The sequence below is a fragment of the Hakea prostrata genome, chromosome 8, assembly GCF_041222555.1.
Source record: "Hakea prostrata isolate BN-2017 chromosome 8, UWA_Hpros_2, whole genome shotgun sequence".
NCBI classification, from domain to species: Eukaryota; Viridiplantae; Streptophyta; class Magnoliopsida; order Proteales; family Proteaceae; genus Hakea; species Hakea prostrata.
This window is the reverse complement of record NC_142607.1, coordinates 896,943-913,580: the sequence shown is the minus strand read 5'-3', so window position 1 is coordinate 913,580 and position 16,638 is coordinate 896,943. Positions and strand designations below refer to the sequence as shown.

General features: G+C 40.9%; 1 protein-coding gene across 2 annotated transcripts in view; it reads left to right on the top strand.

The window, feature by feature from the left end:
* LCBK1 (long-chain base (LCB) kinase 1) overlaps positions 1-12,173 on the top strand; it is a 58,963-nt gene extending 46,790 nt beyond the window's left edge. For both annotated transcript variants that reach the window (XM_089167506.1, XM_089167505.1), the window contains exons 8-9: positions 10,209-11,131; positions 11,472-12,173. In XM_089167506.1, coding sequence (XP_089023632.1) covers positions 10,209-11,131; positions 11,472-11,621 — 1,073 coding nt within the window. In that variant the 3' untranslated portion in view covers positions 11,622-12,173. The remainder of the gene's footprint in view (positions 1-10,208; positions 11,132-11,471) is intronic.
* The last annotated feature ends 4,465 nt before the right edge of the window (positions 12,174-16,638 follow it).

Below are 16,638 nucleotides of genomic sequence, written 5' to 3'. Positions count from 1 at the left end.
CAAAATCGCGATCAAATAAATTTAGGATGAATCACGATTTCTTCCCAACCAAACACAATTTTATAAATTATAACTCCATAGATTTGAAGTCTATAGATTTGAAATCTCTAGATATTTGAAATCTCCAGACTCATGTAACCAAACCGGCCCTAAGAGAACCAACTCAAACAGAACCAAGAAAGGGTTTCTTGAAATTTCAGTTATGGGCTAATGGGGTTCTTTGTGATTTGGGCTGTGATGGGATGATGTTGCTAGAAAGGATGGATGTGCTTAATGTAGAATGGCTCAATAATCACACAGGATGGTTAGGTTTGATTTCATGTGAAAACGGTTAGGTTTCAACAGGTCTCAATGTTTACTTGGCCCATGAGAGGTATGTGATAAATTCCTTAAGATGGGGAATTGGGGTCTATAAGCGTTAGAATAGATTGAATGGTATAGGGATATCCTCCCAAGTTTAGTGAGGTTTGGACGGTTAAATTGGAAGATATAAGGGTATGACGGTTTGTTTTGGGGTTTTTAAAGAATACGAAAATCCAAGAAAATCTGTAAATCTTGAAATTAGATGGTCAAAATGGGATTAAGTGTACCTTAAGTGTGAGACAGATTTGACGACTAGATTGGCGCAAATTTGACCTTGAATTTTTTGTGTCTTGTGAAGTTCGAAAATTATAGAAAAATCAACATAATAACAAAAAGGGTGATGTGAACCTGGATCTAGGGTTTGGTTTATTGAGCTAATGCCCTAGATCTATGTCCACTTCAGGTGCCTCTTCCTAAGAATCATCAGTCTTCTAGGATTGTAGCACCCTACAAGTGCAAGCAATTGGCTGGTTTACTGGTTCTAGGGTTTAGAAAGAGTAAGGTTAGATTCTGCTAGGGTTTGGGGCTAGGGTTTTGCTGAACCAAGATTGCAACCTTGCTGCCTTCTTATTTTCAGAATTGGATGTTCAACTTTAGGTTTTGGAATTTAGGGTTTCTAGGGTTTGGATAGAGCCTAAGATATGATCAAGTATTCAAGGAGGGATGGAGATGCTAATCCTGAAAGGGTTTAAGATTTGGTTAATTCATTTGCCAGTTTTAGGCTTTTGAAGCTTCTAGCATCTAGGGTTTTCTAATGGAGAAGATGAATTTTTGGAATTTCTAGGTTTTAGAGGGACTGGAAGGCCTGAATCCTTGGGTTAAAGGTAAGGGCTGTGATGGGATTCTAACTCCTAAAGGGGAGGGGTCTAGGTCAAGGGGATGGGGTAGTCTTAGGTTTAGGAAGGTGCTGTCTTAATTTCTTGAACTACAAGAAGTTGTCGTTTGTAGAAAAGGAAGAACAAGAAGAAGAAAAGAAAGAATAAAGGCTGGGATTGGTAGTGTAAGTTTATGGGATTGAGGTTTAGGGTTGGGGAGGGTTTTTAAGGCTGCTGCAGGGTTTTGAGAGAGGTGGGGGAATTACCTTATGATGGTAGGGGGGTGGGGCTGTAATGCAGAGTAGGGTTGGGCGGAATAGGGGAAGGCTTCGGATGGGAGAGGAGTAGAGGGAAGGTGTGTGAATCTGCTTTTAGGGTTTAGTTATTAGATTATTGCCCTAGGATCAAGCTCATTCTGGGCTCTCTTTCCTGAGAATCAGCAGTCTCCTAAGGCTGTAATGGCCTTCGGTTGAAGGGTTTTAGGTGGGTTTAGGGTTTCCAAGGGTTAGTCAAGGGTCTAGAAGGGTTTGGCCAGGCTTAGGGTAGATGGACCTTAGGGGTTTCAGCTTGAAACCTTGCTGTATCTTTGAATTCAGGTCTGGAACTGCAAATAGGGTAAGTATTAAAGGGATTTAGGGATGAATGAAAGACTGCTGTTGTTATTTGATGCATTTAGATTAGGTTCTATGGGTTTAAGGCTCAATGTTGGGTTTCCTACTTGGAGTAGGACTCTTGGGAAGTCAACTAGGGTTAGGATTTGGAAGGGGAAGTAGAGTAGGTGTAGGAGTTGTATTCCTGTATTCCTAAGTGGTTTTGGGTTTTAATTGAGGGTTTATGCTGGATTAGGCTTTGGTCCAGGGGTTGAGCATGAAAGCAGAATTTTATTGAAAAAGATGAAGTGCAGGAAAAATTTCAGAATAAGGAACTATGGTTTATACAAGGAAATAACAGCAGGACTGAGGCCCTAGTGTTGGGGTGTTTGTTTCTATTAGTAAGTAAATGGGGGCTAAGGGGTGGGGATTAAGGAGTTAAGAGGGGAGAGGTGATGCTGCTGCCGCTGGGAATGGGGGTGGTTTTGTAGACTTAAGAGGTAGTGGAAGTGTCGGTTTATACTTATATGGGAGGACTTTAGGCTGCTGTGATGCTTAAGTATAGCTGCTGCGTAGGCTTGAAAGGGATGAAGAAGATGAAGATTTGCAGAAATTATTCACACACTGCGGTGGGATTCCTCTTAGGAGCCCATGACTCCACTCCTTCCTTCAAATTCTGATTTTATTCAATATTTCAAGATTGATTGTAAATTCTATCATCGCTTAATTATAGTCTACATGAAGGAAAACACAAAAGGAGTCAACTTCCTAAAATAAAAGCATACTAGACCCTTACCTATAATTTAAATCAAACTCCCACTTGACTCAGGACTCCAACTCAAACAAAATTTTTATCGTATCTCACTCTAGAAATATTCAATTTGGATCCTAGATTAGATACGGAATCCTAACAAGAAACATATTGAAACTAGGGGATTCCTTCACAACTTAGGAATCCCACCTAGACAGGGACTCTTCAATTACTTGCAAAATATTGACTTGAATAAAAAAAGAAAAGTAGATCTAGGGTCCTAATAACATGTTGGACCCAAGGACACTCTAACCTTGTACTCCACGAAAATTGTCAAAATGGCCAAAATACCCTGGTATGACTAGGGGCCGTAGGTTTTGGGGAAAGTAACCCTAGGCCCTATATTCCTCCTAGGTACAATTTACATCAGAAGGGGACTTGGATTGGTGTGGGGCTTGTACTTACTTGAGAGTGCAGGAATTCAGGGTTATTCTTCAAATTCTGCTAGAAAATTCTTCTTCTAGGACTGCTGCAAGTTCCCCCTTAGGGAACCCACGACTCCAGCATGATGGTCCTTCAAAAGCCTTTAGAAGGAACTCACACAAGGACTCTAACTTGCAAGACAAACTCAAACTAGAATCCTATTTGACTAAAAACTCCTACTCACAGAAGGAACCTTCATGTCTTACTCCCACAAAGTCCAAATTGAATTCTAAAGCGTAGATATGGAATCCTTGTAAGTAGGACAAAACTAAAGGATTCCTCCACAACTTACGAATCCTAACCTAACTATGGTTATATAATACTTAACAAAATCCCCCCCCCCCCAAAAAAAAAAAAAAAAAAGAAAAGAAAAAAAAAAGTAGACCTAGGGTCCCCCAATCATTCTGGACCCAATAAAATCCTAGTTGACTCAGCCGAAAAAACCCGTGCTTGGCTGAAATTGCTTGGGATGCGGGTAACTAGTAACTTCCTTGGGCTCTCTTTGGGTGGTCCTGGACTTGGTTCACATCAATTCTCACCTTGGAAAAAATTCGACCTCGAATTTTGTAATGTTGTGTGGGAGTAACATGTGTGCTGCAGCTTGTACCATCCTAGTCAAAATGTAGGAATGAGAGGAAGGAAGTGTTCGAGTCTGGGGGCCTTCTCTTTGGAGAGCCATGGGGGTAGGGACAGAGTCATTATACTCATGCTTGAAGTTAGCCATTATGCTCCTTGAGTCTTTTTTATGGTTAGCTTCCACTTATACAGCATCATGTTGTCATGGACATCTCTAGTACCATCTTCTACCTTGTGATTCTTCATGTCAAAAGTCAGTGTTGCATACTCTAGGACTTTGATTGTTTTACAAGAGAGTGCTCTCAATATCTTCCTTACCTTGTAACATGTCTGCCTTGATTGCCTTGGTCTCTTCTTCTAGAGGAATCTCCTCTACATGTATAGTCTCCCATCGTTGGGGTTTTAGATAGTACCTCTTCTTTGGATAGAACAGGATCAGGAGCTAGGTCAGAGGTTTGATGAACTTCAGAGAGGGAAGGCAATTCTTCAGGCACATCTCCAGATGGTGTTATTGTTCCTACCATATCCTTTTAAGCTTTCATAGCACCATCATCAGTCTACATGACCTCTTCATTAAGGGCTTAAGTCTCCTCTTCATCTTAAACTGTCCCTGTCCTGAAGTCTGTCTCAAGCTCTTCTGATATTACTTTAGTAGGCATGGGCAGCAGCTCTTTATCTTCCACTATTCCATTATGATCCTGGTTGTTGTCCAAGTGTTCTTTGTCAAGGAAGTCTTCTGGGGCTGCTTGTAGACATGGGCAAAGTACTTCAAGAGTTTGTTGGTGGGTGTAGCCTACCCTTGTAGTCTACCCTAGGAGATCCTGGGGAAATTATGGAGATGACCAAATGTGAATGAATTGGTGGAAGGTGGATCCCTCCTGTGGACAGAATCTTGATTGTAGTATTTCATCTGCTCATGACTACTGAGGTAGCAAGATTTTTTGAGCTCTTCCAGGGTGGTGGTGAGTGATGATGGGTTTTTCTTTGTGTGGCTGATGTAACCAGGGTCAGTTAGTATAGGTCACTACATAGCCCCCAGACCATGCAGCATCTAGAGCTGGCCGAGTGCCCTAAGGGTATTTTGGTCATTCCCTTGGGGTCAGAGTGGTCCAGTTAGTTTCCCCTGCTGTTAGGAGTTAGATCTACTTCTGTTTTCTTAATTAAGTTAGTTGTGAGATTCCTTATAGGACTCCTTGTTGGAAGTTGGAACCAAATTTCAACTAGGATTCCTTGTTAAAGTTGATCTCTAATTTTGCAAGTCGTATTTGTCTAGGAATTTTTACTTAAAGGGTCCCACTGCTGAGTGTTGAATTTTAGCAAATTTCTTCATCTTCTTCTACTTCTTAACCCTGCGGTGCGGCAGCCTTGTGACACTACAACAACCTTGAGAGAACCAGTCCACTCTCCAGCAAGTAAGTTCAATTCCCTACCTCATACCCAATTCAATTCCACCCCTCCCGCCCATCTCCCCCCCCCGGCGCACGCCCCCTTTCTTCTTTCCCCTTTGCAGACCTCGCTCCCCCTCTTCCTTTCATACAGCAGTGGCCCCACATCCTCTTCAATAAACTCTAAACCCTCCATCCCCCTTCCCCCTATTATCCCTCCTTTAGGAACCCACCTGTCTTCCCACTCTTTTCCTTCCTCTAAAACTCTATACTACCCCATCCTGAGTTCGTTGCAGAAATTCCTTCACCTAATCCCTAAATCCCTAATTCCTAGAATTAGTACCTCACAATCACTTTATCTTTGACTCCCGCCTCAACCCTAACCCTAACTGTAGAAATCCTACAATCTCAAAACCCCAAAAAACTACAAACCCTAACTTGGGAAATTCCCCGCATTTACAGAGTTGCTTAGAACAGAATAAATTTTTTTCCCTGACCAATACTCTTTATCATCCAAACATAATAATAGTCTATCATCCCAACATATGCAGAATAATACATAATAATAGTCTATCATCCCAACATTTGTAGAATAATACTCTTATCATCCCAACATAAAATGGAATTAGCTCATACTAATGCTCAATGACAAAGAGGTAATTACAGATATCATTGGAATACAACCACCAGAGATAAAATTGAAAAGATAAACCAAGTTTGGAGAGCCAGATGAAGTTTCCACGCTGCTGTAATCCTCTCCAGCTGTTCCTCCCTGTGTTTCTAGCTGTTTCCTTCTTAGTGCTGTCACCTCTTCCCTAAGCTCTCATCTATTTCTTCTTTTTGTGCTAGGGTAAAAACAAGGAGTTGTACAATTGTCCTTTAAATTAATGGCTGAGATCCTTTACATAGTAAGACAAAAATGTCTGCCACGTCAGCTTAAGTGAGCAATTCTGGAGAAATTATGCTGGGTTGCTGTTGCTTCTCTGCCGCAAACTTGAATTTTCTGATCTCTGTCTACATCCCCATCTCTTGCCCCCCCCCCCCCTTTTTTCTCAGCATAGTGCTTCACTTCCTACAAGGCCAAAAAGTAAAGATTCAGCAATTTCATGGAAAAACTAATTCCTACAGAAACAAAATAAAAGAACTAAATTAACCTGAAGATTAGGACAATCTAAATTACAATTTAAGTAATAGCATGCACAAAAGAAAAAATAAGAGTGAATAGAAATCACTCTTAAATCAAGCTATGTCTTGCATAAAAGCATTTGAAATAATTCTATTTCCTATAGTTATCACAACCCCAAACTTAAGATATTGCTTGACCTTGAGCGATGAAAAGAAAACCGCTTAACATGACAAAACAATAGAAAACTCTAAGACAATAAAAGAAAGAACAAAGAATTTGGTTTAGCAATGCACTTGGATAGTAGTTGTTCAGAAGTTGCCTTCTGATCTTGATTTTCATTTCAAACACATGGCCAATTAAACTCAGCTGCCATAAATTTACTCATAGGGGTGCCCTTTAGTGTGTGTGTAAAAAAGTTAAGGATCTCCACCCTAGATTACCTTAGTCTAGCTAAACTATGAGCATCAAGCTTAGTTCATTGATTTTTTTAGGTTGACCAAATGATTGCCTCTCCACTAATACAGGGACTGACACTCTTTTGCCCTATTGCATCCAAGAACTTGTTTTGCCATCTTTTGAGCTTTTGACCCCCACTTTATTTCAATTTATATACACTTTCTCTTTGTTTTTGATTTTTTGATTTATTAATTTTTTTTTTTTTTGAACTACTTATGATGTCATTCATTTATTTTTATATGAAAACCAACATTTGATGAAGACATTTGGTTTCTTAGTACAATTGCAGACAAAAGCATGCATGCATTGATGTAGGATGTCCCAAGGGCTGCAAGAGGACCTATGGCTGTCCTGCATCTTGCGGCCCCACAGGAGTTTGATCCAAATCAAGGGCAGTTTTGTAAGCATGGGCTGTCCTAGTCAAGTCTAGTTAGGTCCAGTTAAGATCAGAATTCTGTTAGGGGTTTAGTCCTTTTATTTTATTATTTGAGTCAGCCTAGGTTGAGATAAGTAAGTGTCCTACTTGACGCAAGAGTCATATTTAGGATTGAAGTCCTATGTTGTTTCTATTTCTAAGTTGAATGCTAGTAGTTGTCTAATAAAGGCTATAAATATATAGCTACGCTTGTGACCTAATCAATTTTTGATGAATAAAATTATTGAAGGAGAATTATAGCAGAGATCAAGGGATCGAGTGGATTACTAGGGTTTCCAGCATAGGAAGGCCTGTGGCAGCTTGTTTGATCAGTTTTTCTTCCCCTCCGCCCCCCTCTTTGCTCCATCACCAGCCTCCTAAAATTGGTAAGCATTAACCCTTGACCCTGCCCCCATCTCCTACCCCATCATACCTCCTAATTCTTCCCTCTTTCTCTTGTGGCCTCCCTATTTTCTTCCTAAACCCTAAAAATCCCTCTCTCCCAATTCCCTCCACCAAATTCCCCTCCCTTTCCAGAATCACAACCCCCTCTCACCATCTAACACTTGACCCCAACCGTAGCCCTAATTGCCCTGTAAAAATCCTACAATCTGAAACCCCAATGTGTATTACTCCCAATCCCACTTAACAAATCCCTTCCCTTCTAGGATCATTATCTTCTCACCTCCGCTAGCAGTTGACCCTAAGTATCAGCCCTGAACCTTCTACATGAACCCTAGAAATTGAAACTTTAGTTCTCCCAAAACCCTAACCCTAGGAATTTTTAATCTGAAGCTGAAAACAATCAGGATCAAATGTAAGTTCAAACACCCTATCCCTTTAGTCCTTTGGCCGAACCCTATATATACCTGAATATATGCACAGAAAATTATGATTTGAGTTTTGGAGGCAACCAAAGGAGGTCGAGGGTTCCTAGAGTAGCCTGCGGCTACTTCAGAGGAGTGTTCTTACTGCAGTGTTTATGAAATTACAACAACCTTCTTCAAGCCCAGCAGCCATGTTCCATCTTCAAGTAATCACAAGCCATCCTCAACTCCATCCTTGCCCTTCTTCTCTGCCCCCCACAGCTCTCCCCCATTCCCTTAAACCCTAGTTTCTACAATTCCAGCAATTCCCCCCCATCGTAGACATTCTCCAACCCCTACCCAACCCTGCGGAGATTTAGGATCCCTCCCCCTTCAATATTTGTTAAACCCCTACTGTCCCCTCGCCCAAAAGCTTAGTTACAGCCCCTCCGCCTTACTGTTTCTTTTTCTTTTCTTCTCTAACTGGTGGCAGTTTAGTATTTTTCCAGAAAATCCAGAATCAGAAAATAAACTTATTCTAAAACCTTAGGATACCCTACCCCCTTTCCTACCTCTAATAGGAACTAGAATCCCTTCCCCATACCCTACCTTTGACCTAAAGTACCAGCCCATCCCTCTTCAAACTCTAGACTTTTCTGCAATTTACATCCTCTTCATTAGAAAACCCTAAACCCTAGAAACTTCAAAACCCTAAAACTACTTAACCAATTAGCCAAATTTTAAACCCCTTTGGGATTAGCATCCCCATCCTTCAAAACACACAACCTAACCCTAACCCTTATCCAATCCCTAGAAACCCTAGGATCTTAAAAAACCCTAATTCTCAATACCCTAGCTTTGAATTCAATTCTGAGCTCAAAATTACAGCAAGGTTTCAGACTTGGTTCAGCAGACCCTAGGCTAAAAACACTAGCCAATCCTAACCCTAGAACCCCATAACCAACCCAATCCTTCAACCATAGGGTATTCTAAAGCCTAGAGTCAATCAGCCAGACCCTATATCCTGGTTCATATTACATGAGCATGTTTCACTTTTAAAAGTTCAACACATCAATAATCAAGCTAATGAACCAGAAGCATAAAAACAGCCAAAGTTAGTCTCTCAAGAATGTCCAGGGGTTGCTGATACCTGCAATAAAATATGAATCATTACTCAGCTGCCCTGAGGCATTCCCTGAGAGATGGGCTGCATTTGTCTGTCAGTTGAGGTGAAACCTTGTGCCTTGAATTGTGTCATGCTGGGGGGCATGCCTCACCCCTCGAAAACTTTCTTGGCAGGTAAGCACCCTCAGCTTGTCATGAACCTAGGCTGTCTTTGGGTGATGAGTCCCGACCAAGCTGGCAAAGCTCATCTCAGGTCAGTTTGATTACTACCCTAGCATTGGAAGCCTGACCAGCTCCACCAATAAAAATTAGAGCATTTGTCCTTTTGAATACCTAAGAAGAGGAAATAGCAATACATATGCTTTTAGATTTATTGAGGCAGAAATGATGTGGGAGTATTATTTTGGCATGTTCAAAGTTCAGTCAGCCAAGGGCCCTGAAAGCATGTTTCTGTATTTGGCTTGGTATCCTGCAAAAGAGGATAGGGTTCTTGAATCCCCTATCCATATGCTGTGTTGGAAGGCTTATGGAAAGAATTAAATAGAAGAATATTTGAAAACCACTCAAGATCTGTCCCGGAAATTGGTGCTGAGGGAGTCTTTCTTCTCCAATTGTTTTTCCTTGGTTCAAGACTAATTTTGTAAAAAGGGGAGTGCATTTTCAGATTTAGAACTTTTTGTTTTTGTTGAGATTCCTTTTTGTAGAGTTAAAAATATAATTTGTTATGAACAAAGGCATTTTTTAAGTTGCTGATAAAGAATGGGGGTGTTTTGTTGAAGTTAGCAGTCAGTTGCTTGGACATAATGGCCTTCCTTCTCCAATGTTTTAAGCTTCAGTACATGTCCATGTTACCCCATTAATGAAATTATGAATAACATGCATGGTTTCTAGACTTCTTATCATGCAAGCCATGTAACAACACTTAACTCTCTGTTTGGATCACTTTAACCACTTTGTGTTTGGATCATTTGGTGCTGAGTTGGTTTAAAAGGTTTATGCATATATCCATTACACAGCTGACACACAGAAGCCATGCAGCTTCAATGCATTGACCCTTTCTTTTCTCTGATTTGTTAGTTTTCAATTGTTGTGATTATAATTTTTTATCCCATAAGATGATTGATACTGCAATCTTTATGGTTTGTCAAATTAAGACTTGTAATTGAACTTGGGAAGTTGCTGCAATCTAGCCAAAAATTGCATGAATGAACAAAATTTTATGTGTTTGTGTATGTGTGTTTGTTTGTTTTGAGTGTCTTGGCATGTAGTGGAAGACTCACTGGCTTTTGTTTTTTTGTTTCCCCTCCTTTGTCACAGTTCTTGAACTCTCGGAGAAATATCAGAAGCGGTTTGGTCCCCTACGCTATTTTGTAGCTGGTTTCCTCAAGTTCTTATGCTTGCCTAAGTACAGCTTTGAAGTAGAATATCTTCCTGCAGCACAAGAGGCATCCAACCCTGAAGGAGCAGTTTCAGGTGCTCATGATACAGTTGATGTTTCTGACCTGTACAGAGACATGGTGAGGAAATCAAATGCGGAAGGCATTCCCAGGGCATCCAGTCTATCAAGTATTGATTCACTAATGACCCCTAATCGGACGTCTGGAGACATGGATATGCCTGGCAGCACAGAACCATCTGAGTATGTCCGTGGTCTTGATCCAAAATCTAAGCGTCAATCATCCGGGAGGAGTAATGCAATTGCAGAACCAGAAGAAGTTCTGCATCCCCAGCTGCCACTGTCAGCAACTCCTAACTGGCCGAGAACAAGGTCAAAGTCAAGGACTGATAAAGGATGGACTGGATTGACTACAACCCATGATAACACTCGTTCTTCTTGGGGCAACAATGACAAGGAGGATATTTCATCAACAATGTCCGATCCAGGTCCCATATGGGATACTGAACCAAAGTGGGATACTGAGCCAAACTGGGATGTAGAGAACCCTATTGAGCTCCCAGGGCCATCAGATGATGTTGAAACAGAGTTCACAAAAGAAAATTTCCCAAAATATGAAGAGAAGTGGGTTCTTAAGAAAGGGCAATTCCTTGGTGTTCTGGTATGCAATCATGCCTGCAAGACTGTTCAAACTGTTCAAGTGGTGGCGCCAAAAGCAGAGCACGATGATAAGACTTTGGACTTACTGTTGGTTCATGGGAGTGGACGTATGAAGCTACTGAGATTTTTTCTGTGTCTACAGTTAGGGCGACATCTGTCATTGCCCTATGTAGAGTATGTCAAGGTATGAATACAACCTTCAGGTTAAACTCCAATGATGGGGGCAGTTGCCCCAGAAATAGCTTGTCACTTGAGTGATTTGACATATCATAGTTGATGCAATAAATCCCATGATTTTCATAAGACACCTTAGATTCACAGGGTGTTCCAGTCCCTGCAGCCGCAGGTTCTGTGGTAATATAATTAGCTTTTCAATTCTCAGTTGGCATTTTATTCCACCCATAGGAGTCATGGCCTTGTGGGTTCACTCTCTCGTTGAGCTGGCTGCATGTTGATAGCACTTCTTTTTAGCTTTGATAGAACTGATATTCCCAGACATCTGATTCAGATCTATTTGAATGCAGGTAAAGTCGGTGAAGATTATTCCTGGTAAAAACACAAATGGTGGTTGTGGTATTGATGGTGAACTTATGTCAGTCAATGGGCAGGTCGTCTCTTCCTTGCTTCCTGAACAGTGCAGACTTATCGGTCATCCCCCCAGCCATTGCATATAGAGGCCCAACACCTGGTTCTTGGTGATCTTTCTAGTTTGTTTCGTCTGAGAGTATGCTCTGATTCATTTCTAACAGCAGTACAGTGTGTTGTACTGGAACATTCTGAGCATTCACATGCCGATGGCCACCCTTTTTTGGCCATTTCTTCTGTATCGTATAGAGCCTCTCTACCTGTGGGGTGTATGAGGTCCTTGTAAATTTATGAGCCATCATGCAGTACCGTAATAAGTGAGTCTTCTTCCCTTCCTCCCGGCCCCCATTTTCTTCTTTGTCCTTGTTTTGGCCTTCTGAGAAAACCCATCATTTCAGCTGTTTTGTCTGGTTTGTTTATTGCCCTGAACATTACATGGTCTTGAGCATTTTTCTCTTTTGGTCTGACAGAAAGTGGGTTGTATAAATTTGGGAATAGAGAATTGTGAGTGGAAATACATTTTACGTCTCTGGACAGATTTTTGTTGATTTATTCTAGTGTGAGCTCTCTCACTTATGTGGTAAACATACTGACTAGTGGTCAAGAACTTGAAAGATCAGGCCAGTGTCTTGCTTTCCTGACGACTTATGTAAGGTACTCTTTTATCATGAACTGGAGAGATTCGTGAAGTTTGTCTTTAGGCAAAGCATCGGATAAAGTAAGTTCTAGTTGCTGATCGGAGGTCAGACATTGGCCTGGAGGTAATTATCGCCTGTTACAGGCAACGTGTCAGTATTTTTTATTGTTTTTAATTTGAAAAAAACGAAGACCTTACTGTTAGAAGCATGTTGTATCCGGGCTCAGTGTGCCTTGGGGTAGGTGACTGAATCGGTTTCAGTGCAGTTAGGGTAGCAGTTCCTCTGCAGTTGAACAGGACAATTGGGCAAGTTATTCCAGGAGAAAAGAATTAGCAGACCAGTTACTGGAGTTGTTCCTGCACTTGAGGCAAGGTAGCTAGGGAGTATAAAAATCGTAGGGAAACCAATAGTGGTTGTGGTAACCCTCTTGTCTTCCTCGTGGCATACATAATACATGTAAAACAACAATACTAACATGACTACAAGTGCAGATTATCTTTCGGTCATGACTGATAGAAGGACTTTCAATCTACTCTCAAAAGATGTTACGAGTTTTTGTCTTCTTACAAAAGGCTTACAAGCTTCGATTTTCTCTCAAAGGATCTTACAATTTTGTTTAGCCTTTTTTAAAAAGAAGTCCCTGATACTTAGGCAAAGGGGAGGACCCACAAACCGAATAATTAAGTGGCTCTTCCTTAAGGATTCATCCTGAGAAACATTTTTCACGACGTCTGGTGGGACCTTTGTGAACAAGCATGATGACCAAGCGAGGAGCAAGAGCGAAGCAAGGTCAACATCCCTCCCTTGTAAGATCAGATAGGGCCAGCCTATAAAGAGGCTCTATGATGTGCCCGTCATGAGTTAAATTTCCACTTAGGAGATGTTTTAAGGCTATATTGTAGGCCTTGATAAGGGTTCCAAAGTGCCAGATGACCATGCGTGGGTGCCAAGAGACCATGCATGAGGGCCGGCAGATCCTAGGGACATGATGCAGCGCAAAGAGGCAGCAGTGACATCCAATCGGCCAACGGGCGAGTCCATAGGAACCAGGGCACAATTTTGGTTGGAGCATTGGGTACCTTCGGAGCCTCACTCGGCACTGTCAACCCTCTCTAGGATGAAAAAGATCAGTGGCACAAGAGACCTACTGACCTTCCAACCAAATAAGATTTCTAATTCTCCTGCACAAGTGGGTATAGAAGACCAACAATGTCCGTATTGGGGTAGTCAATATTAGTATGACCACAATACTTCTGGTTGAACTGTTAGTATAGGAATACCCATTAATACATGGCGCACCCAAAACTACTGGCCAAACCAACTCAACCCATACGAGCGTTCATGGGCATTGGTTGAAGAAAACATGTTTTGCCAAAGGGTGGCGCTTTCGAGGGGCAACCTGACTAACTAGAGAGAGTGAGACCTATAACCCAGCCATGGTTGATGATGAGGACCGTACCCCTTACCCGAGATCTTAGTAAAGGTAACCAGTCCGTTAGTGATCAAAGTGATGAGACTAACTCAAAGGAGGACTTATATTATATCTTAAAACGTGTTTGCCTGGTTAGCAACTCACGTAGTTAGTTTATTAGATTCATCCATAACTCACATTTCACTATTTCATCTTTGCTTATGGTGTGATTGTGGTATATATATGGATTATTGAGTTCATTAGAATTCATCTTTGTGGATTATCTTTGTTTTCTTCAGATGCCTTTGCAAAAACTGAAGAAGTTCCCTATGCGTGGGAGAACACCTCTGAAGAGGTATTGGAGATGCCAATGGGATCTGATTTTGATCAACATGAAGTTTCCTGCAAGTGCATAGAGTGTTCTTATGGCACCTATTAATGGGAAGATGGTCCAAGTTGTTCATCACTTAGACAAGCCTATAAATGAGGGTCTCATAACTCTATTTAGTGAGTGGGAGATGTATATTAATATTATTTGAAGTACAATTAGATCGGTTGGAGATAAGATCAATCGAAGATAGAGTTAGTAACGGTGGATTTGAATTTGAATTTGAATTTGAATTAAGAGGCTTATCCTTTACATTGAGACAATGTAAGTGACAGATTACACACAACGCCCTCATAGAGCATGGTTTCGCCACCACTGGCCATGACAAGGATAGGAGCTACTATTTCGATGAAGAAGACATCCAGTTGATGATGCTATGCAAAGCTCTTATTCTTTCCACTTCTAAGTGAGGTAACAATTACAATACATTTTGTAATCCCCTACAAGTGTGGAAAACTTCATATTTTACCTCTCATGTAGTACTCTTCTCCCTATCAAGTGAGGCAAGATTAACTTTACTCCTTACTTAGTAAGCAACATTGTTAGGAGCTAAGTTGTAGGGAAGGGAATTCGGGCTATTTTCAAGGATAGCTTCTCTTAAAGAAGAAGAGGGAATAATTTCAGTCATGCTCTCTTTCTCAATTACATCCCTATTTATCATTTGGAGGATGATCGGTCCTCTATCATTTGCACAGAATACCATAACTGAATTCCAAAAACCATTCCCTTCCCATTAACGGTACTGCACTTAGTCTTGCAAAGAGGTGGGAATCCTTTTTGTCCTTGTCAAGGATGACTAATTCTTCACACGTCCCTACCAACGTGGAGCCTCTTGTCTCATCTAGAGGCCGGTTCGCATGAAATACACACTAGTTACAATTGTCTCATATGTTAAAATGAGGAATGTACATTGCAAATTTCTTCTTTCCTTTCCTTTTCTTACATTTGAGGCATGCATTTAAGTTCATGAAAAAAACATGATATTTTCATACCATTAGGGAATTTAGTCACTATGATGGTATTCGAGCATTCCTTTCTTTAACATTCTTCGATACAATGTTGTTGGTGTAAGAAATATGATCTTAGCTCCATGGTCCACTCTTGATCCAGCCCTTGCTCCTGAGACCAAAACAAAGTGAAAGTGGGCCGCCTCTGAGGACGGGAAGCCACCTCCGATGATCGAGTTAGTCCAGGCCAGCAAATCAAAGACTCCATTGAAGAGTGAAAATCCAAAGAGATGATGAAGATCAAGCTCTTTAAGAGTTAGAAAGCTAAAGAGAGCGGTGGCTAGAATGTTCAGAGCTTATCCCGTTCAAGTTTGGTGAGGGATTATACAATTAAGCCATACCTAAAAAGTTAGTATGCTTCACAGCCCTTGGATGCTCATGTGATGAGATGGAGGGTGGAAATGATTTCATGGAATGGCTTTCTTGACAAGTTAGCTTGCTTAAGTGATCTTTACATCAGCTAGAGATTTGTTGGTGGATTGAGAAGTCAACATCAACTTTAGCCTTGATGTGACACATGCCCATAATTGAGGGGACAAGAAGATGGATGCAATGTCCAAGGTAAGCTTGGGCCACGTGAAAGACTCATTTGTCAACAAGAGCATTTAATGCCTCTTGGGACCTTCAAGGCTGAGTTGAGAGCTTTACCAGGCCATTTAATGCTGAGTGGACAACTTTGGACATGGATTTGTTAAGTATCACTTTTGTCCCATTCTCTGCTGAGAAGTCATATAAAACCAGTTGTAGTGGCAAGTTCGAGAAGTGGCAAGTCTAAGAAGTGCCGGACGGGTCCTCTTGGCCCATATTTTAGCCTTGGTTTTAGCCCAATAATCTGGTCTGGTTCCTTGGCTTGAACCATAATTTTTTACTATAACAAATATATTTATGCATCTGTACAAAATTCATCTCAAACTTGGATGAGATCCCAATAAATATAATGAAGGTCGCAAGAGTATATATTGGGTATCTTGGTTAACTAGGTATTTCCGACAAGATTATGATCAAAATGTAAATGCCTGATGATTGGTGGAGATGCATTATATATATATATATGGTTTAAGAAAAACAAGGTAATATCCAGAGTTGCTTCAATTGTAGAAGCATAAAACTAATGAGTCGTAGTCGTATTATGGAACTTCAGGAAAATGTTGTTGAAACATGTCTAAGAAGATGGAGTTATATCTCCAAAAGTAACTTGATTTTACATAAATATTCTAATGTTTAAGTATTTGATGAATTAATGAACATGGAATTTTAATCCTTGTGTTTGGGTTATAGCAATAGTTCTTTCATTCTATGACTTCTCTCTGCATGCTTAGCTTTTATCTTGTATTGAATGTTATTAACAAGGTTTATTTTCATCAACTCCTTCATTAATCTCCTTTAACTAGAATTTATCTGTGTCAAAGTTGGAGTCCAGATCCTCTTACCCGACGGTGGAGGATTGTGCTCAGAGGTGGGTCTCCCTTCAAAGTATGCGGCGAAAGGATGTGAAGGGAGCACAATCCTCTACCCTGGCAGTTAAGATGATCCCACCCCCACTGATTTGGGCATCATAGAGTCCCCATGCTCCAAAGAGTCCTCTCCACGTCTCCTCTACGCTTCTTTTTCTCGCAGGAAATCAGCCCTAGCAGAAGAATTACCAACTACAACAAGTATCAT